This window comes from Hypanus sabinus, chromosome 20 (assembly GCF_030144855.1).
Source record: "Hypanus sabinus isolate sHypSab1 chromosome 20, sHypSab1.hap1, whole genome shotgun sequence".
Classification (NCBI taxonomy): Eukaryota; Metazoa; Chordata; class Chondrichthyes; order Myliobatiformes; family Dasyatidae; genus Hypanus; species Hypanus sabinus.
In genome coordinates, this window is record NC_082725.1 from 8,542,314 (window position 1) to 8,568,242 (window position 25,929).

The 25,929-nt window shown below is 41.1% G+C and overlaps 1 protein-coding gene across 1 annotated transcript in view; it reads right to left on the bottom strand.

Annotated features, from left to right (window-relative positions):
• plekha8 (pleckstrin homology domain containing, family A (phosphoinositide binding specific) member 8) overlaps positions 1-25,929 on the bottom strand; it is a 72,503-nt gene that overhangs the window by 26,008 nt on the left and 20,566 nt on the right. Inside the window, exons 4-9 of the mRNA XM_059945033.1 lie at positions 21,565-21,698; positions 18,348-18,500; positions 10,851-10,888; positions 9,468-9,598; positions 7,200-7,383; positions 1,083-1,168 (exon numbers count right to left, since the gene is read on the bottom strand). Coding sequence (XP_059801016.1) covers positions 1,083-1,168; positions 7,200-7,383; positions 9,468-9,598; positions 10,851-10,888; positions 18,348-18,500; positions 21,565-21,698 — 726 coding nt within the window. The remainder of the gene's footprint in view (positions 1-1,082; positions 1,169-7,199; positions 7,384-9,467; positions 9,599-10,850; positions 10,889-18,347; positions 18,501-21,564; positions 21,699-25,929) is intronic.

Here is a 25,929-nt window from a genome sequence, read left to right on the forward strand (position 1 = left end):
GGCTTACTGGGCCAGCAGGGCCTGTTACCGTGCTGCATCTCTAATTAGTAAATAAATAAAAACATGGACTCTGAGCAACAAAGCTCAATTATTAAATAATCTCTTCACCTTTTGTATCTCCTTAATAAAATTTGTTGTAATACAGTTCTTCACATTAAGCTCTTTTGTGAAGGCTCTCTGAAGAGGCAAAGCTGATTTGTTGGAGGCTTCAAAAGCCCAGAGGTTCATCTTCTGATTGTTTAAATATTACTTGTTTTGAAAGGCTTTGTCACAGCAATGACCTTCTGATCAATAAGCTCACCGAAAGAGGCAATTATAATTGTATTTTTATCCCCACAGATAATGTAGTCTTTAAGATAAAGACTAATTTTATTTTCTATTTTCAGTACATTAATATTCATTAAAAAAATTGAATGATTCTTAAATCTTAAAGAAAATTCTCAAATAGATTTTGAAAAATAATCTACTGGTTCTAACTTCATCGTGGATGGGAGGGGAGTAGAGAGCCATGATCAGGGCACAGGTCGATGGGTCCAGGCAAGATAATGAACTAGATATGCAGAAGGGCCTGTTTCTCTGCTGTAGTGTTCTGTGACTATGGTGGAATGCTGCATGGACTGACCTGTAAAACTATAGAAATGTTCAGCTAAAAAAAATTTCTGCAAAAGTTATATGTTTGCACAAGGTAGATCTGATGTCAATGCTTCGATGCTTCTACTCCCATGCAACTCCATGGAAATTCAAAGTTCAAAGTAAATCTATCATCGAAGTACATGTCTGCCACCATGTATTGGGGTGGCAGAGTAGTGTAGCGGTTAGCAAGGCGCTATTACACTGCCAGTAACCTGGTTTCAATTCCCGCTGCTGCCTGTAAACAGTCTGTGTGTCCTTCCCATCACCAGATGGGTGTCCTCCAGGTGCTCCGGTTTCCTCCCATTTTCCAAACACATACGGGTTAGTAGCTTAATTGAGTGTACGTGAGTATTGACTGTGTGGGCTTGTTGGGCCGGAAGGGCCTGTCACCTAGCTGTATCTCTAAATAAAATAAATAAATCAAACTGAAAGATGATGCAATTTCCTACCTAAAACGGGAACTATGGCATAGCAAGATTCCAGAAACGGCAAAGTAGGAATTCCATTGTCTTCTTCAAGTTCAATATCGTTAAATCTGGAAAAGAAAATAGTTGTGTTGCATGCAGCTGTTGAAAAGTATCAAAAGAAAGACAACATTTTGCTTAAAAAAGAAATAGAGATGGTATCTTGGAGAACAAATACAAATTTGGATGGACTTCCACCTTCTATCATCTGCTTGGCAAGCAAACACATAAGCTTGCACACATGGAGGCACAAGAGATCGTGTCTCCTAATGAAGGTCTGATGAGTTCTGATGAAGCGTCTCATCCCAATATGTTTATTTGCCTCCACAGATGCTGCCCGACTCGCTAACCAATCTTCACAGGAGCACCACTGACAGTGTTCTGAGCAGGCAGCATCACCACCTGTACAGGAACTTCAAGGCATCTGACCTCAAGGCCCTGCAAAGGATTGCGAGGACTGCTTAGAGGATCATCAGGGTCTCTCTTCCACCCGTTCAAGATATTTATCAAGGGTGCTATATACGCAGGGTCTTTTGCATTGTCAATGATCCCTCCCATCCATTCAACAATCTCTTTGAACCCCTATCATCAGGCAGGAGGTACTGTAGCATTCGGACAAGGACTGTTAGGATGAGAAACAGCTTCTTCCCTTAGGCTGTGAGACTGCTGACCTCCCAGGTCTCATGAAACGCCAGTAGTATTATACTGCTTACTTCTTCCCTTCTGTTGTTACTGCAGCTTATGCTAAATCTCAATCTTCTGGAATATATTTGATTATATGTTAATTTATTTCCGGTAATATTGTTTTATGTGTAAGTTATATGTACTGTTTTGTGCTTCTTGGTCTAGAAGAAAATTGTATTGTTTGGCAGTATGCATGTATACTAGGGGCTCCCAACCTTTTTTAATGCCATGAATCCCTACCACTAACCAAGGGTCTGCGGAACCCAGGTTGGGAACCCCTGATGTGTATGATTGAATGACAATAAACTTGAATTTGAACTTGAACTTGCTGAGTTCCTCCAGCATTTTGTGTGTTTTGTTAGAGAAGCCTGCAATTTCGTTAATTATGCCTTCAAATTAATTTTTCTGATCTTTCAAAGGGATGGATCATAATTTTAAGGAATGACAAACAGTGAATACAACCATCATTGATTCGGATCACGGCTCAATCCAGTGACCACTTGGTGAACTTTTTAATACAGATTTATTACAAAAACTGGAATAGCATGCTAGCTGAATTACCATTTGAGCCAAGAATTCAAAGTAAATTGATTGTCAAAGTACGTATGTGTCACCATATACTACCCTGAGATTCATTTTCTTGCAGGCGTTCTGAGTAGAACAAAGAAATACAATAGAACCAATGGAAAACTACACACAAAGACTGACAACCAATGTGCAAACGACACCAAAATGTGCAAATACAAAATTTCAAACAATTAAGTACACAGGAACATATAGACACTGGTTAGAAAAGAAAATCCGGAATAGATCACTTAAAATTTCTGTTCAAGTTGCTGGCATAACTGCTATCAAAATTGCCTCAATGAATCTTCTTCACTTATTTAACTAGATGCCAACAATTTTTAACAAACGACATGCTAGTGGTGCAGGTAGCAAGCTGACCTCACTCTACATGAACTGCACAAAAGGGCCAAACCTGATGCCTATGAAGTTATCCAGTTAATGGGTCAACAATGCACATGGAACTCACCAACCCAGCAACTCTTTTTCCCTGTCAATACGCAACTGCGTTTCTCATTGCTGGTATACATCGATAGTTTCTACAGGAGGCCTCCTTGAGGCAGCACAACATCCAAAGATCCCCTCCATCTGGACCACGTCTTTTCATAGCTACCATCGGGAAGTGGTACAGAAGCCTGAAGTCCCACACCACCAGCATCAAGAACAGCTATCTCCCTCCAACCATTCGATTCTTGAACCAACCAGCAAAAACCTAATCACAATTTACCAACACTACAACCATATTGATAACTTTACACTAATATAGACGTCGATCTTTTTGCTTTATGTGTGCTCATTTGTCTAGAAATTGTATTCAACTTATGTTTAATTTATATTTTCCTGTGAATGCTGTTAATATGATGCTCTATTGCTATGATGCTACTGCAAGCAGATTTATCATTGCGATTGTATACATGACAATAAACTTGAATTTGAACCTCAGTCATTTTGCTATACCTGGACAGTTTTCAAATTTAAACAATAAAGTTCAATATAGCCAATGAAAAGGGTAAACAGGCTCCTCTCCTTTGCAATGATCATGGCACTGACCAAAGTCTGCTCACACCCAAACTTTAGCAGATGATTGATTAACCAATCAGCTGTTCAAAAGCACAACTTAATCTACTGGATTTAACTTTTGTGCAAAGTACCATCTTTTTTATTTTAGACAATAGACAATAGGTGCAGAAGTAGACCATTCGGCCCCTCGAGTCTGCACCGCCATTCTGAGATCATGGCTGATCATTCACTATCAATACCCAGTCCCTGCCTTGTCCCCATATCCCTTGATTCCCCTATCCATCAGATATCTATCCAGCTCCTTCTTGAAAGCATCCAGAGAATTGGCCTCCACCGTCTTCCGAGGCAGTGCATTCCACACCTCCACAACTCTCTGGGAGAAGAAGCTCTTCCTCAACTCTGTTTTAAATAACTGACCTCTTAGTCTCAATCCATGCCCTCTGGTACTGGACTCTCCCAACATCTGGAACATATTTCCTGCCTCAATCCTATCAAATCCTTTAATTATCTTAAACGTTTCAATCAGATCCCCTCTCAATCTCCTCAATTCCAGCGTGTACAAGCCCAATCTCTCCAATCTCTCTGCGTAAGACAGCCCTGCCATCCCAGGAATCATCCTAGTGAATCTACGCTGCACTTCCTCAATTGCCAGAATGTCCTTCCTTAAACCTGGAGACCAAAACTGTACACAATATTCCAGGTGTGGTCTCACCAGGGCCCTGTACAAATGCAAAAGAACATCCTTGCTCTTGTATTCAATTCCCCTTGTAACAAAGGCCAACATTCCATTTGCCCTCTTCACTGCCTGTTGCACTTGCTCATTCACCTTCACTGACTGGTGAACTAGGACTCCTAGGTCTCTTTGCATTTCTCCCTTACCTAACTCGACACCGTTCAGACAATACTCTGCCCTCTTGTTCCAGCTTCCAAAGTGGATAACTTCACATTTATTCACATTGAATGACATCTGCCAAGTATCTGCCCACTCACTCAGCCTATCCAAGTCTCCCTGTATTCTCCTAACATCCTCTTCGCATGTCACACTGCCACCCAGTTTAGTATCGTCAGCAAACTTGCTGATATAGTTTTCAATGCCCTCATCTAAGTCATTGACATAAATCGTAAAGAGCTGTGGTCCCAATACAGAGCCCTGTGGTACCCCACTAGTCACCTCCAGCCAGTCTGAGAAACACCCATTCACTGCTACCCTTTGCTTTCTATCTGCCAACCAGTTTTCTATCCATGTTGAAACCCTGCCCCCGATGCCATGAGCTCTGATTTTACTCACCAATCTCCTATGTGGCACCTTATCGAATGCCTTCTGAAAATCTAGGTACACAACATCTACTGGCTTACCCTCGTCTAACATCCTTGTTACACCCTCAAAAAACTCCAACAGATTAGTCAAGCATGATTTGCCCTTGGTAAATCCATGCTGGCTCGGCCTAATCCTATTTCTGCCATCTAGATGTGCCACTATTTCGTCCTTAATAATGGACTCAAGCATCTTCCCCACGACTGACGTTAGGCTAACAGGGCGATAGTTCTCTGTTTTCTCCTTCCCTCACTTCTTGAAAAGTGGGACAACATTAGCCACTCTCCAATCTTCAGGAACTGATCCTGAATCTAAGGAACATTGGAAAATGATTACCAATGCATCGGCAATTTTACATCATAATTTTACATTGCATCCGCAATTTTACATCATAAAAAGGAGTTAAGATTTTAAAGTTTCTATTCCGGGCATTTGAACACAACCTATTTAGTGGATCTACTAGAACAATTCAGACTTAAGGGCACAATGCATTTTATGATTTTTATATACTTTACATCGGGCACATCTACAAGAAACTTTGCTGTAGAAAAGCAGCATCCATCATCAAAGATCCTCACCACCCAGGCCATGCTTTCTTCTTGCTGCTGCCATCAGGTCTAAGGGCCTCAGGACTCGCACACCAGGTTCAAGACCAGTTACTAGCCCTCAACCATCAGGCCCTTGAACAAAAGGGGTAATTACACTAATTTCAGGTCTCGGTTATATTGTGATTTCATGTTCGTTATTTACTGCTATTTATATATTATCTTCATTTGCAGATTGTAGTTTACAGATCCTGTTTAGTTACTGCTCTATAGATTTGCTAAGTATGCCCGCAGGAAAAGAATCTCAGGGTTGAATGTGCTGACATGTATATATGAAAGCTTTAAAGATGTTACTTCTGCATAATCCCACAGCAGATTTATTTAGCTTTGTAAATTATAGACTAAGGGTTCCCAACAATCGTGGACCCCAGTTTGGGATCCCCTGCTACAAACCAATAGAAAATATATAAAAGCCTGTTATCTCAAAAGTCTGAATCAGAATCAAACATGTCGTGAAATTTGTTGTTTTGTGGTGGCAGTACAGAGCAACACATCAAATACACTAAAAATTGCAATTATATATACATACAGGACTGAAGTAATTTTATGTATTGCACTGTACTGCTGCAAAGGAAAACATTTCATGACATAGGTGAGTGATGATAAACCTGACTCTGATACATGGACTGAGAGTGGGAAGGGGGCAGGGAGAAGGGAATCATGGTTGGGAAAAGGTGAGGGAAGAGGGCTGGGAACAGAAAGCACAGGAGGGACATTCTGTAATGATCAATAAACCAATTGTTTGGAATAAAATAACCTTGCCTGGTGTCTCAGGGCTGGCTGAGCCTGCACCCACACGACCCAACTGCCCTGGCAGTCCTTCTCTGCCACCGGTCAACATACCCTTCCCGCAGCGCTTCACCCTTGCCTTTCCCAGCATTCTTTGCTCCCGCCAGGCTTGCAAACCTGCTCTCTGCTCCTCACCGACAAGTTCAGTACCGTGCAAAAGTCTTATGCACCCTAGCTAATATAACTTAGGCACTTAGGCACCCCATAACTGCCTAAGACTTGGAGTGTGTGTCTTCATGCTCCTGTACCTCCTCTTCGTTGTATTAATGAGAAAAGAGCATGTCTTGGGTGGCGGGGGTCCTTAATGAAGGACGCCACCTTAATGAGACATCACTTTGAGGTACTGACTCCCTAGAACAGCATGGCTTTACAATCTTGTGCAACAGATGGGTATTGGACAGGAAACTACAGTAATGATACATTCAGCAGAGCTGTAGCACTAAAATTTCAGATCAAGAGTGAACTTACTGTTGGAGGTCCATAATGCACCTTAGCAGCAGATTTTGGGTGATGTCATATGCATTTAGTGAAAATCAAACTCACATACAAGGAGACATCAATGCAATCTCTTTTCTTGATGTTTTAAAAAGTTGCCTATAAATAGTACTATTTAAAATCCACTTAATAGCTAAAACCAGGATTAGCGTAGATCTCCACACATCAAAGATGTTAATTCTGATTAGCTGAAGCACGTGATCATTATCTGATTATACTTGCTTGCTGAAAGTTAGCTCTACAGCAGAAATAAATATATATACACACACACACACACACACACACACACACACACACACACACACATACATACATACACACACATACACACGTTTATATCTCTGGAATTTGAACAAAATAATCTGCAATGCAGGAACATACAGGTCTTGCAAATCTTTGCGTAATATGATGTATTATAATTATTATTAAAGGATTTTAGTTCCAAACTGTTTCTCTGTTATAAATAATTAGTAATCGCTTCATTGCCTCTTAATCAATGAACTGAAATGTACTTTGGAAAAATCAGCTTAAATTTAGTTGCATTTAGAAAATGATACGTTATTACAAAACAAACTTAATCTCATTTTGAAAAAAGTAATATACAGTGCCTCTCAGATGAAATATTCTTACCGCTGATCCATTGCACTGAAGAATGTCTGTATTGACTCCTGTTCTTCATCAGGTGCAGAATTCGTCCCACCTGGTTCTTCACTGTCCTTTCCTGTTCCTTCAGCAGATGCAGAAGGCTGAAGTTCAATATTCGCACCAGAGTCCTCTGCGGCTGCAACTGGTAATTCAGAGTTATCCGTCATCACTGATGAGAAATAAAACAAGAAGAGGAGAATTAGGAAGACTTCCCTTTTAAAAAAAAACTTGCTTTTAAAAGCAAATTTAATGTTTATTGGGAAAAACATAAAAGACATAACTAAATTTGGTATCAAACACCGCTTTCCCCTCCTCTAAGTTATCGATAACAAATTTCTGACATCCAACGTGTTTCCAGAAACAGCAGCTTGTCCAACACCAATACGAAGATCATTGCTCTACCATGATTACTTTGAACATACTTGCAAAGAGCAGCAGTGGGATTCCTGATGGGACCAAGTTTTGCTTGTGAGTGGGATGTTGGTGTTTCAAGGGGTGGACTTTATAACCTCATGGTAACTAGAAAGACTTGTTTAAAAAAATCCAAACTGCAAGAAACGCTGTTAAAATTTAACTTGGTGCATTTGCCAATAACAAAGACCAGCATTCAGAGTGGAGACAGAAGCTGTTCAAGGAGTGCACTGTATTGCACCATGCTCGGCTTATGAATTTGCATACTGTTTGGTACAAAGAACAGTACGCCTATTCTTCAGCCTTATTCACTGATAACAAAAGACAATGGAAAGAGAAAACAATTCAAGTGTGTAGCAGAATAGATTACGTCAGTATCCCTTTTGTTGGACTGTTCCAACACTTTTAGAAAGCTTACTGAGTTTCAAAGAGTTAAAAATGTTCATTATTTTGTAAAGTAAGTACTAAAATACTTTCTCAAAGAGGTTTAGTCATTGTAACTTAGGCAGTGGATAACATAACCAGGGACAATATGGACAGGGTCCCTATGCAATCAAGGTCCTAACTCTTGTTTAATGTTGCAATACCATTGGATCCCTGCATTAAGTACACTTGTTGGCCACTGTATTAGGTACTTCCCGTAACTAACAAAGTGAACATTGAGGGTATGCTTGTGTCTTCTGCTGCTGTAACCCATCCACTTCCAGGTTCAATGTGTTGTGGGTTCACAGATGGTCTTCTGCACACCACTGTTGTAAGGCATGGTCACCTTCGTGTCAGCTTGAACCGGTCTGGTCATTCTTCTCTGAACTCTCTCATCAACAAGGTAACTTCACCCACAGAACTGCCACTTATTGAATGTTCTTGTTCTTTTCATCATTCTCCGTAAATTCTAGCCACTGTTCTGTGTGAAAGCCCCAGGAGATCAGCAGAAGATACTCAAATTACCTCATCTGGTACCAACAATCATTCCACGGTCAAAGTCACTTTCTTCCCCATTCTAATACTTCGGCCAAACAACAACTAAACTTCTGTGGCTGCATGCTTTTATGCATTGAGTTGCTGCCACATGGTTGAGTGATTAGATATTTGCATTAACGGTTAGGTTAACAGGTGGATAACGTGGCCAATGAGTCTCTATCTACAGCGGCTTCCCCAGAACAATTAGTGTGATTTTTCTTTTCTGAACACATCATGCAACAATTACCCATGCACTCACTTTGCAGGTGAAAATATAGTGCTTCAGAAAAATACGGTAGCATAGTGGTTAACATAACAGCAGCGTAGTGATCAGTGTAATGCTTTACAGCGTCTGTTCAATTCCTGCCTCTGTCTGTAAGGAGCTTGTATGTTCTCCCTGTAACTGCATGGGTTTCGTCCAGAGTGCTCCAGTTTCTTCCCACTATCCAAAGATGTGCACGTTAGGGTTAGTAAGCTGTGGGCATTCTTTGTCGACGTCAGAAGTGTGGCGACACTAGCGGGCTGCCCCCAGCACATCCTCAGTCTTTGCTGGTCATGGACGAAAACGACACATTTTGCTGTATATCTCAATGCTTCAATATACTGGTATCTAATAAAGTTATTCTTTAATACCCAAGACTGCCAATTCATTTTTTTTTCCTCTGAAACGTCTATGACAATAAAATTTTTAAATGTGTTAGCATGGAAAAAAAACAAAGCTTGTTGGTATATTCACCCACTGGTTAGCCACATCCTCAAGAGAAACTCGAGTATGTGGTTGAAGTAAACACCTCCCATGACATTCTTTAATTATCACATATCATTTCCATGCCAAAATCCAACAAAGGCTTCTCTAAGGGGTATTTGCTCCAATTATCTTACCCTCCACATTTTCAACACTTCCTCTCAAAGTTCCTTGATGCTGACAGTCATCTTCTGACTGTGACCTTCTCCGAGACTTTGCCTTGTTCTCTTTTATCACTAATCCATTCTGACAATTTTTCAGTTCATTCCTGTGGTAAACACATTTAAATAGTTACCCAAGCAGCAATAAAGTTGCGACTTTAGGAAAAGGCAGTAAAGTACATGAAGTCAGATAAAGATGAGCTCTATTTTCAAAGCATACAGTGAGATGTGCTGTCTGTGTCAAATCAGATCAGCCAGTGCTGAGCTGGGCAGCCCACTGGTGTTGCTGACATCCACAGAACAGGCCCACAGCTCACTAACCCTAATCGTACATGGGAGGCAACCAGAGCACCCCGAGGAAACCCATGCAGTCACAGGGAGAACGTACAAACTCCTTAAAAACAGCGATGGGATTTGACAGGGCACCACGGTAACGTAGTGGTTAGCACAACACTGTTCCAGCTCAGGGCAGTAGAGTTTGGCGTTCAATTCTGCTGCCGTCTGTAAGAAGTTTGTCCGTCCTTCCCATGAGTATCTAGATAACATTCGGGTGCTCCAGTTAGAAGACTAATAAGTCATTGTAAATTGTCCAGTGACTCAGCTAGGGCAAACCGGTGGGTTACTGGGCAGCGTGACACACTGGGCTGGAAGGGCCTGTAACCGTGCTACACCTCTAAAAAAAAAATCTCATAGCTGGCACTTTAATAGAGTTACGCTAACTACGCACTGTCCCCTCTATGCAGCACAGGTATGCACCCGCACAGTAACTGAAATGCTCCCACACACAGTCTTTGTTGCCACTCAGCTGGTGGAAATTAAAGAGGGAATGTTGCTGTTGTACTACTGTGCTCCCTCTTTGGTTAGGAATAGTCATTAGTCATAAGTTTCTGAAACTGCCAATATTAACAATATACAGCAGTACAGCAAGTACCAGCCCTTTAGTCTATGATACTGTGCCTTTAACCTACTTTAAAATCATTCTAAACCTTCCTATCATCCATGCATTAACTGATTTGAAAAAAATATATAACGTGTTCAGAGATCACTGAAATAGTAACTCAATTTATAGATTTCCTGGACTAACATTGATTAGTAAATTTCAATGTAGTTTTCAGGTTGAAATGGGAACTCCATCATTGCACCATTGCAGCTGCCTCCAGCAAATCCTCCGACTGTGTTGGTCATTGATGCAAACATCGCACTTCACTGTATGCTTTGATGTACATGTGACAAATAAAGCTAAGCTTTATCTTCAATTATTTGCTTCTGATTTGCATATGGAAAATTTAATTTAACTTTAACCTTTTCTTCCTCCCACCCCCTTCACTTTCACTGGCACCATAATCTATAAATTATTACCTTTCTCTCCAACTGTAGCTAGGTGGACGCTGTTTAATCTATAAAAGAATTATAAAAGAACACAAATTATACAGTAGCAACACCCCCAAGACCTTTGAGAGCAGCAAAAGACAAAGTGATGATTATGAGTTTTGTATTAACTTTTAAGTTTCACATTTTTAATTCATCAACATATTACCAACATATTTTCAGCTTCAACCTAAACTTAAGTATATTTTAAACAGCAAATTTGATATTTCAGTTTCTCACTTTATTTCATATTTGATAGAGATTTATCATTTGCCCAATTACTACGCGAGGTAGGGCTGATACATGTTAAGTCAGTCCAATTTTTATACCACTGTCTTGAGTATAAATTATTTTTCTCCCTCTCTCTTTTAAAATGATAGTGATTCCTACTTTTATTGTGACTTGAGTGAAAAAGAAGCTCTAGTTTAAAATATTGGAAAACTGAGCTCCTTGAACTACTGCAAAACAAGCAGCATTCACTAAATCTCACTGAAAGTAAAGAAACATTTTTTAGACAACTTTATTAATTAGATTTATACTTCAACTCCTTACTGGTAACACACTGCATGTATATGATGAGGTCGCTTGGTTTATCAGTGGGATTAGCCAAGAACGATAAAAATGAAGCATGTCTTCAAAGACTATGGCGGTTAAAATCCAGTTGTCTCCTGAAGAAGGGTCTCGGCCCGAAATGTCGACAGTGCTTCTCCCTATAGATGCTGCCTGGCCTGCTGTGTTCCACCAGCATTTTGTGTGTTGTTTGAATTTCCAGCATCTGTCGATTTCCTCATGTTTGTCTCACTGAATGCTGTTTTGTGCTCATATTCTCTCTTTTATTAACTGAACTGCGATAGATAGAACAGTGCAACACAGGACAGGCCTTTTGGCCCACAACGCTGTGCTAAACCAGCTAAAAAGCAAATCAAAAACACCCGAACACTAATCCACCTTCCTACACCATGTCCATATCCCTCCATCTTCCTTACATCCATGTGCCTATCCAAATGGCTCTTAAAAGTCTCTAATGTACTTGCCTCTCCCATTATACAAGGCAGTTCATTCCAGGCATCCGTGACTCTCTTGAGTAAAAACTTACACCTCACATTCCCACTGAACCTAACCCCTTTCACCTTCAATGCATGCCCTCTGGTATTGGACATTTCAGCCCTGGGAAACAGACACTCATTTTATGCCTCTTAGAATCTTGTAAACCTCTGTCAGATCTCCCCTCAGCCTCCAGTGCTCCAGAGAGAACAACCCAATTTTATCCAGCCTCTCGTTATAGCACATGCCCTCTAAACCAGGCAGCATCCTGGTGAACTTCTTCTGCACCCTCTCCAAAGTCTCAACATCGTTCCTGTAGTGGGGTGACCAGACCTGTATGCAATACTCCAGATCTGGCCTAACCAGTTCTATAAGATTACTTGGTTTTCTCCTAGGAATAACGAAGCCTATTTGTAGAAGGTCTACCACAGGTCAAGTTAAGCCTAGAAAACTAGACTACAAGTTGAACCTGGGAAACAATATAAATATATTTTTGTCACAACGAAAATTGAACGGTTCTCATATAATGTTTCCAACAGTACCGATAATGAGCGATAGCAAGTCAATTCACACCACTGTCTGTAAGAAGTTTGTACGTTCTCCCCATGACTGCATGGTTCTCCTCTGGGCTCTCCAGTTGCCTCTCACATTCCAAAGACACACGGGTTAGAATTGGTGAGATGTAGACATGTCAATTTGGATCTGGAAGCACGATGACTCTTATGAGCTGCCACCAGCACATCTTCGGTCTGTGTTAGACTTTGATGGAAACAATGTATTTCACTGCATATTTCAATGAACATGTAACAAATAGAGCTAATTCTTATCATTTTCACAAACTGGAACTTCTAAAATCATAAACTCATGTAGCCGTACTATCATTCATAGAAACATAGAAAATAGGTGCAGGAGTAGGCCATTCAGTCCTTCGAGCCTGCACCGCCATTCACTATGATCATGATCCAACTCAGAATCCTGTACCTGCTTTCTCTCCATACCCCCTGATCCCTTTAGCCACAAGGGCCATATCAAACTTCCTCTTAAATATAGCCAATGAACTGGCCTCAACTGATTCCTGTGGCAGAGAATTCCACAGATTCACCACTCTCCGTGTGAAGAAGTTTTTCCTCATCTTGGTCCTAAAAGGCTTCCCCTTTATCCTTAAACTGTGACCCCTCGTTCTGGACTCCCCCAACGTTGGAAACAATCCTCCTGCATCTAGCCTGTCCAATCCCTTTAGAATTTTATACGTTTCAATAAGATCCCCCCCTCAATCTTCTAAACTCCAGTGAGTATAAGCCTAGTCGATCCAGTCTTTCTTCATATGAAAGTCCTGCCATCCCAGGAATCAATCTGGTGAACCTTCTTTGTACTCCCTCTATGGCAAGAATGTCTTTCCTCAGATTAGGGGGCCAAAACTGCACACAATACTCTAGGTGCGGTCTCACCAAGGCCTTGTACAACTGCAATAGAACCTCCCTGCTCCTGTACTCAAATCCTTTTGCTATGAATGCCAACATACCATTTGCCTTTTTCACCACCTGCTGTACCTGCATGCCCACCTTCAATGACTGGTGTACAATGACACCCAGGTCTCGTTGCACCTCCCCTTTTCCTAATCGGCCACCCTTCAGATAATAATCTGTTTTCCTGCTCTTGCAACCAAAGTGGATAACCTCACATTTATCCACATTAAATTGCATCTGTCATGAATTTGCCCGCTCACCTAACCTATCCAAGTCACCCTGCATCCTCTTAGCATCCTCCTCACAGCTAACACCACCGCCCAACTTTGTGTCAACTGCAAACGTGGAGATGCCGCATTTAATTCCCTCATCTAAATCATTAATATGTATTGTAAACAACTGGGATCCCAGCACTGAGCTTTGCGGTACCCCACTAGTCACTGCCTGCCATTCTGAAAAGGTCCCATTTATTCCCACTCTTTGCTTCCTGTCTGCCAACCAATTCTCTATCCACATCAATACCATACTCCCAATACCGTGTGCTTTAAGTTTGCACACTTATCTCCTGTGTGGGACCTTGTCAAAAGCGTTTTGAAAATCTAAATATACCACATCCACTGGCTCTCCCCTATCCACTCTTCAAAAAATTCTATAAGATTTGTCAGACATGATTTTCCTTTCACAAATCTATGCTGACTTTGTCCGATGATTTCACCTCTTTCCAAATGTGCTGTTATCACATCTTTGATAACCGACTCTAGCATTTTCCCCACTACCGATGTCAGACTAACCAGTCTATAATTCTCCGGTTTTTCTCTCCCTCCTTTGTTAAAAAGTGGGGTTACATTAGCCACCCTCCAATCCTCAGGAACTAATCCAGAATCTAAGGAGTTTTGAAAAATTATCACTAATGCATCCACTATTTCTTGGGCTACTTCCTTAAGCACTCTGGGATGCAGACCATCTGGCCCTGGGGATTTATCTGCCTTTAATCCCTTCAATTTACCTAACACCACTTCCCTACTAACATGTATTTCCCTCAGTTCTTCCATCTCACTAGACCCTCAGTCCCTTACTATTTCCAGAAGATTATTTATGTCCTCCTTAGTAAAGACAAAACCAAAGTAGTTATTCAATTCTTCTGCCATGTCTTTGTTCCCTATGATCAATTCACCTGTTTCTGACTGTAAGGGACCTACATTTGTCTTGACCAATCTTTTTCTTTTCACATATCTATAAAAGCTTTTACAGTCAGTTTTTATGTTCCCTGCCAGCTTTCTCTCATAATCTTTTTTCCCTTTCCTAACTAAGCCCTTTGTCCTCCTCTGCTGGTCTCTGAATTTCTCCCAGTCCTCAGGTGTGCCACTTTTTTTTTGCTAATTTATATGTTTCTTCTTTGGACTTGATACTATCCCTAATTTCCCTTGTCAGCCACGGGTGCACTACCTTCCCTGGTTTAGTCTTTTGCCAAACAGGGATGAACAATTGTTGTAGTTCATTCATGCAATCTTTAAATGCTTGTCATTGCATAACCACTGTCAACCCTTTAAGTATCATTTGCCAGTCTATCTTAGCTAATTCACGTCTTATACCTTCAAAGTTACCCTTCTTTAAGTTCAGAACCTTTGTTTCTGAATTAACTATGTCACTCTCCATCTTAATGAAGAATTCCACCATATTATGGTCACTCTTACCCAAGGGGCCTCGCACGACAAGATTGCTAACTAACCCTTCCTCATTGCTCAATACCCAATCTAGAATGGCCTGCTCTCTAGTAGGTTCTTCAACATGTTGGTTCAGAAAACCATCCCGCATACATTCCAAGAAATCCTCTTCCTCAGCACCCTTACCAATTTGGTTCACCCAATCTATATGTAGATTGAAGTCACCCATTATAACTACTGTTCCTTTATTGCACGCATTTCTAATTTCCTGTTTAATGCCATCCACAACCTCACTACTACTGTTAGGTGGCCTGTACACAACTCCCACCAGCGTTTTTTGCCCCTTAGTGTTATGCAGCTCTACGCATATCGATTCCACACCCTCCAGGCTAATGTCCTTCCTTTCTATTGCGTTAATCTCCTCTTTAACCAGCAATGCTACCCCACCTCCTTTTCTTTCCTGTCTATCCCTCCTGAATATTGAATATCCCTGGATGTTGAGCTCCCATCCTTGGTCAGCCTGGAGCCATGTCTCTGTGATCCCAACTATTCATTCATAACTACCTGCACAGTCAATTCATCCACCTTGTTACGAATGCTCCTCGCATTGACACACAAAGCCTTGAGCTTGTTTTTACAACACTCTTAGCCCTTATACAATTATGTTGAAAAGTGGCCCTTTTTGCTTTTTGCCCTGGATTTGCCTACCTGCCACTTTTACTTTTCACCTTACTACTTTTTGCTTCTATCCTCATTTTACACTCCTCTGTCTCTCTGCACTTGTTCCCATCCCCCTGCCACATTAGTTTAAATCCTCCTGAACAACAGTAGCAAATGCTCCCCCTAGGACATTGGTTCCAGTCCAGCCCAGGTGCAGAATGTCCTGTTTATACCGGTCCCACCTCCCCCAGAACTGGTTCCAATGCCGCAGAAATTTGAATCCCTCCCCCTTGGACCATTTTTCAAGACACGTATTCATCTGAAATATCCTCCTATTTCTACTCTGACTAGCATGTGGCACTGGTGGTAATCCAGAGATTATTACCTTTGTGGTCCTACTTGTTAGTTTATCTCCTAACTCCCTAAATTCACCTTGTAGGACCTCATCCTGTTTTTTACCTATATCGTTGGTACCTATGTGCACCACGACCACTGGCTGTTCACCCTCCCACTCCAGAATGTCCTGCAGCTGCTCAGAGACATCCTTGATCCTTGCACCAGGGAGGCAACATACCATCCTGGAGCCTCGTTTGCGGCCGCAGAAACACCTATCTATTCCCCTTACAATCGAATCCCCTATCACTACAGCTCTCCCCTTACAATCGAATCCCCTATCACTATAGCTCTCCCCTTACAATCGAATCCCCTATCACTACAGCTCTCCCCTTACAATCGAATCCCCTATCACTATAGCTCTCCCCTTACAATCGAATCCCCTATCACTATAGCTCTCCCACTCCTTTTCCTTCCCTCCTGTGCTGCAGAGCCACCCATGGTGCAATGAAATTGGCTGCTGCTGCCTTTCCCTGATGAGACATCTCCCCCAACATTATCCAAAACAGTATATCTGTTTAGGAGGGAAATGACCTCGGGGACTCCTGCACTACCTGCCTGCTGCTACGCTGTCTAGTGGCCACCCCTTCCCTTTCTGCCTGTGTAGCCTTTACCTGCAGTGTGGCCAACTCACTGAACGTGTTTCATACCACTGGATGCAGTTCCAACAATTATCATTAAAAGCTACTCAATTCTGCTACTTGTTCAGAGGCTTTTCAAAGATCTTTGTTAGAATGGAAACCCAGTAAAATATTAACTTTTTAAAATCTTCTCAGCAGTAGAATCTCTTTAATCGGGGATGCACTGGTTTACACACTCAGTATTTGCGTCATCATCATCACGTGCCATGTTGCATGACGTGGGCGATTGTGGTCTTTCCATGACCACGATTGTTCTTGGCTAATTATTCTACAGAAGTTGTTTGCCATTGCCTTCTTCTGGGCAGGATCATTACAATACAGGTGACTCCAGCCATTATCAATACTCTTCAGAGATTGTTTGCCTGGCGTCAATGACGCCAGTACTTGTGATAAACACCAGTTGCTCATATGACCATCCACTCCCTAATCACATAGCTTCACATGACCCCGATCAGGAGCTAAGTAGATACTACACCTTGCCCAAGGGTGACCTGCAGGCTAAAGGAGGGAAGGAGCACCTTACACCTCCTTTGGTAGAGACCATCTCCACCCCTCCACTCTATTTATGTCTTACAGCTTTACTTATTTAGAGATACAGCAAGCTAACAGGCTACCCAGCCCAACAAGCCCATGCTGCACAATTAACTTTGCCTTCTGAGGGACTGAAAAGAGGATATATGTGTAGTGCATTCAGCATAGATTCTTCTTAAAAAGAATTTAATTAAGATGATAAGACACATCAGCAGAATTATGCCATTTGGCCCATTGGGACTGCAGGGGGATTTCATCATGGCTGATCCATTTCCCTCTCAACCTCATTCTCCTGCCTTCTCCCTGTAATCTGATTAATCAAGAACCTATCAACCTCCACCTTAAGTGTCCCCAACTTGTCCTCAACAGTCACCTACGGCAAAGAATTCCACAGGTTCACCATCCACTGGGTAAAGAAATTCCTCCTCATCTCCATTCTAAATAGAAGTCGCTCTATTCTGAGGCTATGCCCTCTGGTCCTAGACTTCCCCACCATGGAAAACATCCTCAATTACATCAAGCTTTCAGACTCCGTAATGCTAGATTTCATGCATGACCATGCGAGATAGCTGCATAAACCAAATGAGACCACGAAGGTTCATGGTGGATCACCGAGTCCCTCAGCTTTTCTGTGTACGAATAGATTACAACTGCATCACAGCTTGCAGGTCTTCCTCTCTGTCAGTATTGCTATTATATCATACACACAAGGGATCCAGCAGATCTAGAAGTCCAGTGCAACACACACAAAGTACCAGAGGAAATCAGTACGTCAGGCTGTGCCTATGGAGGGGAATAAACAGCCATCGTTTCAGGCTGAGTCACTTCATCAGGACTCGCCCCAAAACATCGACTATTTACTGCCCTCCATGGATGCAGCCTGTCTTGCCAAGTTCCTCCAGTATTTTGAATATGCTCCTCAAGATTCCCAGCACCTCTTTTGTTTGTCAATGACAATAATCAATTATTGAGATGTGCCATATGAATCTAACCAAATGAGGCGTGTGGCATTTGTTCATTTAACCTAGGTCCATTGTACATGATGAAATCACAACAACATCAAAGAGAAATTGTTTTCTACAAACGTACTCTGTTTGGTTTGATGATAGCCACGTGTGGGGAACCTGGTGGTGTAGGCTGCAATAGTTCGGGCCTGAACGAAGCATTTGCAATTTGCATGCATTCTTCCAACGTCTTCGTGAAGGTATTGCAAGTAGATCTTAAAACTGCCGCCATGTCAATCTACGCCAAGAATGCAAGTGAACAGAAATAAAACAAAGTTATAATTTTGTAATAGATGATACAGGTATCCAAGGGGAATTATCCATCAACCATTAGACTCTCACTTCAGTCACCTCATCACTGAACTGTTCCCACAAACTCTGGACTCATTTTCAAAGACTCTTCATCTCATATGCTTGATACTTATTTATTTTGTATTTGCACAGTTTCTTGTCTTTTGCACATTGGTTGTTTGTCTGTCCTGTGGGTGTGGTTTTTCATTGATTATATTGCATTTCCTGTGCTTGCTGTGAGTGCCCACAAGAACAGGAGTCTCAGGGTTGTATAAGGGGATACTTATGTACTTTGATAATAAATTCATTCTCAACTTTTGAACATTATAATGGATTACAAACACCGGCTTACTATGACAAGCTGCATCTACCAATGATGATATAAATGTTATGATGGGAATTTATCACTGTCCAGAAAATGAAGTTGCAAGAAAAATCACAGAAAAAGTCAAGTTCCCTGCTTCCTTAACCAATGACAATCTCTCTTGAAAATTAAAATATTGGAAGTGTCAGGTTAGATGGCCAAGCTTCTAAAACCATTAAACCATGCAGGAAAATTATCTATTTTGAAATTATTTATCTAGTCAGTGTTCTATAACAGGGATTCAAGCCATTCAGCCTGCACATCCTTCTCACTAGTGGACAGCCATCTATATTAAAGCCACCTTTCAGATAAAGATGAAAGATTAGCTTTATTTGTCACATGTTCAAAGTTCAAAGTAAATGTCTTATCAAAGTTCATATACTGTATGTCACTATACAGCACTCTGAGATTTACATCATAATATTGAAACATGCAGTGAAATGCATCTTTTTCATCAATGACCAACACAGTTTGGGGATTTGATGGGGACAGCTCACAAGCATCACTACGCTAACTCATGTCTTTGAAATGTGGGGAGAGGAAATCACAATAGAAATTGGTCTGAATTAACAGGATCGTGCCAAATTTCTTTAGCCTCCTGAGGAAGTAAAGGTGTTTGCTCCTCAACAATATATAATGTTGTACAGAACCAAGTATGAGCAGCTCTGGGCAATTTTTCTTGGGAAGGAGATATCAAAATCATGCCTAAACTCAAAAATTAAAACCAAGGATTACATACACTAGGTTTGTTATTTCCTGATATTGGGAAGGTTAAGCAGTCGTTTGATCACAGTTTTCAAGCTGTCAAGGTGTAAAAGGCAGGTACATTAAAAAAGTATTTCCGCTGATTAGTGATCTAGACCCAAGGGGCATAGTTATGAATTAAATTCAGGAGTGGAGATAAAAATATTCCTGCAGCAAAAATTGGGAGGAAAAAAGAACAGTCTTCCCTAAATGGTAATTGATAACATTAGTTATTTAATCTATTTCTAAAACAGGACAATTTTGGATAACTGAAAGCAGGAAGACAGCTGCTATAAAACGACAAGTGTCAGTCCTAAACTCTTTATTTAGCAGAAAGCCAGGCTGCACAGTGGTTTAATCCTCTTACCATTTACACAACCTTGTAATTTGGTCAACAAATTTGGGAACAGCTATCACGTGAACAGAATTACACACACAAAATGCTGGAGGAACTCAGCAGGACAGCTGTATCTAGGAAAGGAAGGAAGAGTCAATGTTTCGGGCCAAGACCATTCACCAGGACATAACTCCTAAGAATCAAAAACTGGCAATGATCAAATTATTCAGAGTTAAAGCAAAAATTTAGCATGCCTTCATTCCTGAGTTGATAACCTATCGTATCATTTTTCAATACACTGCACCTACTTTTGAAACTTGCATTACGAAGTTTCCATTAGTCCACAAGATTAGGAATTGTCCTTTTTCTGAAACCAACAGGATGATGACATGTTTGTTCATTCTGTGTGGATAGATGAGCTTTCCCAGCAGCTGGTCACATACAGAAGCAAAAACAAACGTTTCCATGCCTAATTTAAACGTAAATATACAATTTCTAGCCTCAAATTCACTGACACACACCAGAATATTAGAGTATGAATGCTCCCTTTCAGAACCAAAATGCAAATTGAACCAGCTGTTAGCTTTTTATTGTTCATTATGTGGACATGCAAACTGTTCTATTCATTCGGCCCTGCCTGTTGACACACACTCATTTTCAAAGGGGTTTGAGTATGAAATGTAACCTATGACTCTGTGCCAGTCAGCTTTAGTCTCTGCCTCTCAGTGGCATGACTACTCATTCAGTCAATGTGTCACATATTTTCAGGCTATTAAAAACTTTACACGTCCTTCTAATGTTAGTTAGTATAGGCAAGTACAGAAAGAGTGGTGGATACAGCCAAATCCTTCACGGGTAAAGCCCTCCCCATCACTCAGCACATCCACATGGAATGCTGTCGCAGAAAAGAAACTTCCATTATCATGGACCCCACCATCCAAGCTCTGTAGAGTCTGTTTATCTTTGCAGCTGATGATAAACAAGGGCAGCCTTTCTTCGGAGGCTAGAATGTCATGTGACTTGATCCTTTTTTAAAAAAAATGTAGTTAACAAGTTTTTCCACTATTTTGTTTTCATCCTCATCTCATTACCACCATTGGGGAAAAGGTACAGGAGTCTGAAGACACACACTCAACATTTCAGGAGCAGCTTCTTCCCCTCCACCATCAGAGCCAGAGCCCATAAACACTACCTCACTATATTTTAGTGCTCTCTTCTTTGCACTGCATATTTAGTTTTTAAATATATTTATTATAATCTATAGTATATATTATTGCTGTGGTGTACTGCTGCCACGAAACAACCAACTGCATGATGTATATCAGTGATAATAAATCTGATTCTGACTGGATTCCATAGATTTAACGGGAATCCTTTTTTTTGTTTGTATGGGCTTTTCCTTCGGTGATTTTCTTGGTTTTATAAAAAATCCGGAATTTTCTTCAAGCTTGAATCTAACTTTATTCTCTACCACATAGAGAGCACTAAACAGAAATGGATCAAGCAACATTGTACATCGAAAGAACAATATCGTAAGCAATGAGACTTATTAAGTATATACTGTACCTCTAGGTTAGTTGATGTGGACTGATCAGATTGTCTGTCCTCTTTTAAGCTATTTACTTGCTGAAGAAGAAGATCACAATACAACCTCAGTTCAGATACTTTCTTTTTCAGGCATTCAGTGTTTTCGTTGATTTCTTTAAAAGAACAAAAAATAAAATTAGTTGCTTTCTTCACAATAAGCCTCTTTGATTTTTTTTATTTTAGAGGAGGCATGGTAATGAGCCCTCCCTGCCTAAGGAGTTGACATCACCCAATTACAGCCAAGAGACCAATTAACCCCGTAGATCTTTGGATTGTGGAAGGAAACCATAGCACTCGGAGGAAACCCACTCTGCAAACTGTCTTTTCCAGTAGCTCCCTACCGGAAAGTGCAATTGGTCTATTAAAACAAAAACTTAAACTCCATCTTAAAAGTTTCTTCCTTCAGGTAGTCAATCTGATTAACTACTATGGTCAGCCACTGCACCTTCTATCTATTACCTCAGTCACTGTTATGCAATGTAAACACTTTAAACTACATTTTATAATGATATTCTCATTACAAAAACAAGCTGTTCATATACTTATGCACATTTTATTCCATATCCATCCCTTAACTTATTTTGGTGTGATTCTTTATTTGTTATAATTGTTGAACATTGTTGTTTTATATAACACACAAAATGCTGGAGGAACTCAGCAGGTGAGACAACATCTATGGAGAGGAATAAACAGTTGACATTTTAGGCCAAGACTCTGTTTGCTTATTCCTTTCCACAGATACTGCCTGACCTGCTGAGTTCCTCCAGTACTTTTGTGGGTTACTCTGCATTTCCAGCATCGGCAGAATCTATTGTGTCTGTGTTGTTTTTGTTGCATGTAACACACCAATCAACACACCAAAGCAAATTTCTAATACATGCAAATATATATGGTGAATAAACTTGATCCCTGACCCTCAAAACACATGCGGTCATGGGGAGAATGTACAAACTCCTAACAAACAGCAGTGGGAAGTGAACCCATTGTTTTATGCTAACTGCTATGTCCAATGCAATATTGATTGCATTCCTAAAATTTGAATCAAACATCATTTTAAACTGAGTAAATTACCTTGAAGTTGAATGTTTTCAAAATATTTACTGGTTGCAGAGGATGTTGCAAAAAAAGCACAATTTTGGTTCAAAATTCTTCCCTGAAACAAACATTGAAAATCTCAGTGGACTATCAGCAACCTTTATTAATCAGAACGTCATTCAGCCACAGAGCTCAGTTCAATGCTCAGGCACCATATGCACGCGCAATTCATTGGTGAGCAATTAGAAGCAGACCTTGAGCACGTGAGGTCATTATCTACTTTCTGGTTTTATCGGAAAGCAGAACAGCACTTCTGAATAGGAACAAATCAAAACCAACTTAGTGATCAGTTCAAGCTGAAAGAACATTATTTTCTACCTCCTTGGGGAACTAGATCCTCAAATTCCTCACTTGCAGACCCCTGTCAGTTTGGATTGGCAATATCTCCTCCACGATCTCCATCAGCACAGGTGCACCATAAGGCTGTGTGCTTAGCCTCCTCCTCTACTCAATTTATATTTATGACTCCGAGGCCAAGCCCAGCTCCGATGCCACATGCAAGTTTGCTGACAACACCACTGTCACAGGCTGAATCAAAGGTGGTGACCAATTAGCATAAGGGAGACAGATTGAAATCCTGACTAGGTGGTGTCATAACAACAACCTCTCATTCAATTCTGGCAAGACCAAGGAGCTGATTATTGACCTTGGGAGAAGGAAACCTGAAGTTCATGAGCAAGTCCTCATCAGGGGATCTGAGGTGGAGAGGGTCACCAACTTTAAATTCCTTAGCGTTATTATTTCATAGGACTTGTCCTGGGCCCAGCACATGAGTGCAATTATGAAGAAAGCAGGGCAGCACCTCAACTTCTTGAGGAGTTTGCAGGGATTCAGCACGACATCTAAAACTTCGACAAAATTTTATAGATGTGTCATGGAGAGTATATTGACTGGCTGCATCACAGGCTGGGATGGAAACACCAATGCCCTTGAATGGAAAATCCTACAAAAAGTTGTGGATACAGCCCAGTCCATCATGTGTAAAGCCCTCCCACCTCCGAGCATGTCCACATGAAACACTGTCGCAGGAAAGCAGCATCCATCGTCCAGGAGCCCTACCAACCAGAACATGCTCTCTTCTCGCTGCTGCCATCAGGAAGAAGGTATAGGAGCCTCAGGACTCACGCCACCAGGTTCAGGAATAGTTACTACCCCTCAACTACACCCACAACCAATGAATGGACTCACTTTCAAGGACTCTCCATCCCATGCTCTTAATATCCATTACTTATTTATTAATTATTATTATTCCTTTGCTTTTCGGATTTGAACAGTTTGGTATCTTCTGCACATTGGTTGAATGCTCTAGTTGGGTGGACTATCATTGATTCTATCATGGTTATTATTCTACAGATGCACTGAGTATGCCCCATGAAAAAGAATCTCACAGTTAATATATAGTGACATAATAAATTTACTTTGAAATTTAGTTATATATAGTACAGAACAGGCCCTTCTGGCCCAATAAGCCAAGCTGCCCAACAACCCACTTTTAACCCTAGCCTAATCACAGGACAACTTACAATGACCAATTAACTTATTAGCTGATACGTCTTTAGACTGTGGGAGGAAACCAGAGCACCTGGAGGAAACCCACACATTTATGGGGAGAACATACAAACTCCTTAGAGATGGCATCAGATTTCATTTCAAACTCCAATGCCCTGAGCTGAAATAGTGTGGCACTAACCACTACACCATAGTAGAGCCCAAGACATTATGCTGAACAGGAGAGTGCATAATTTTAAGGGGATTGGAGGGAAGTATACAGGGAGATGTCAGAGGTAGATTTTATTTTCACAAAGAAAGTGGTAAGTGCATGGAACTTAGGAGGAAAGTATGAGGAGAGGCTGATGGCTCTGGGCTGCACTCGCTGAGTTTAAAAGAATGCGGGGGAATGTCACTGAAACATATCGGATGTTGAAAAGCATACATACAGTGGATGTGTAGAGGATGTTTCCTATAATGGGGGTGTCTTGGACCAGAGGGCATAGCCTCAGAAGACAAAGGTGTCTCCTTAGAACAGAGATGAAGAATTTATTTAGCCAAAGGGTGGTGAATCTGTGGCATAGTGAAGACCAGGTCATTGGGTATATTTAAAGCAGAGATTGGTAGTTTAGTAAGGGCATCAAAGTTTACACTGACAGGAGAAGGGGCAAAGGTGGTGCCTTAAAACTAGTCGCTTTAGGCAGATGGGGCTCAGCTAGAAGGAAAACTCTGATCTCAAACCTCCACTGCCTTGTGCCGATATCCACTCGTGAGGAAGGCTTCAGGAGTAAACCCAGAGAGAAACATCTGGAGCTGGAGCCCCTAAGGCAGTCCTACATTGAGTACAACACTGACTGGCAACTGCTGTGATGCTGCTGGTACCAAACTGTATCAGTTTCTGCTATTCTTTTGAGTTCAGATGCATGGAGAGGAAGAGCTTATTGCGTGAGCAACAGCTTGCTCTCCATATCGTACTGCCCAAGCTTGCATATCTAGACACAACATCCATCGCCACACTTGACTGACAGAGGCCTCACTAAAGTTTACAGGGAGAAGGCAAGAGAATGGAGTTGAGAGGGATTATAAATCAGCCATGATGGAATAACGGAGCAGACTCGATGCCAAATGACCTAATTCTGCTCCTATGTCTTATGGTCTTAGGGGATGTACTGAAGACTCATTTAACGATTTAAGTGGCATATGGCTGAGAGAAAAATGGAGGGAAGGAGTAGATTAATCATGGAATAGGTTAAAAGGTCAGCACGACATCATGAACCAAAGGCCTGTAGTGTGCCACTCTGTTCGATGTTCTAATAGATAAAACCACACCCTTCCCATTACAGAATTGCTCCCATTTTGATGTATAGGAGGATCGTGTATTCCAAGTCCATAGCCCCCGGAAGCGGCTCAACAGGTTTATAAGGTGGTATGGAAGACATATAGAAGCAAACACGAGGAAATCTGCAGATGCTGGAAATTTAAACAACACACACACACAAAACGTGGGTGGAACACAGCAGGCCAGGCAGCATCTATAAGGAGAAGCACTGTCGACGTTTCGGGCCGAAACCCTTTGTCAGGACTAACTGAAAGGAAAGATAGTAAAAGATTATAAGTAGCAACTTACTTTTGAGTCAATTGCCATAACCGTAGCAATTTCTCCCAGAGCACAATTTCAATTGAAAAGTTGATATGTACTACTGTAAAGATTTCTTGCTGATCAATACAAAGATGGCTGCAGAGTGCTAATAAACAGATGTC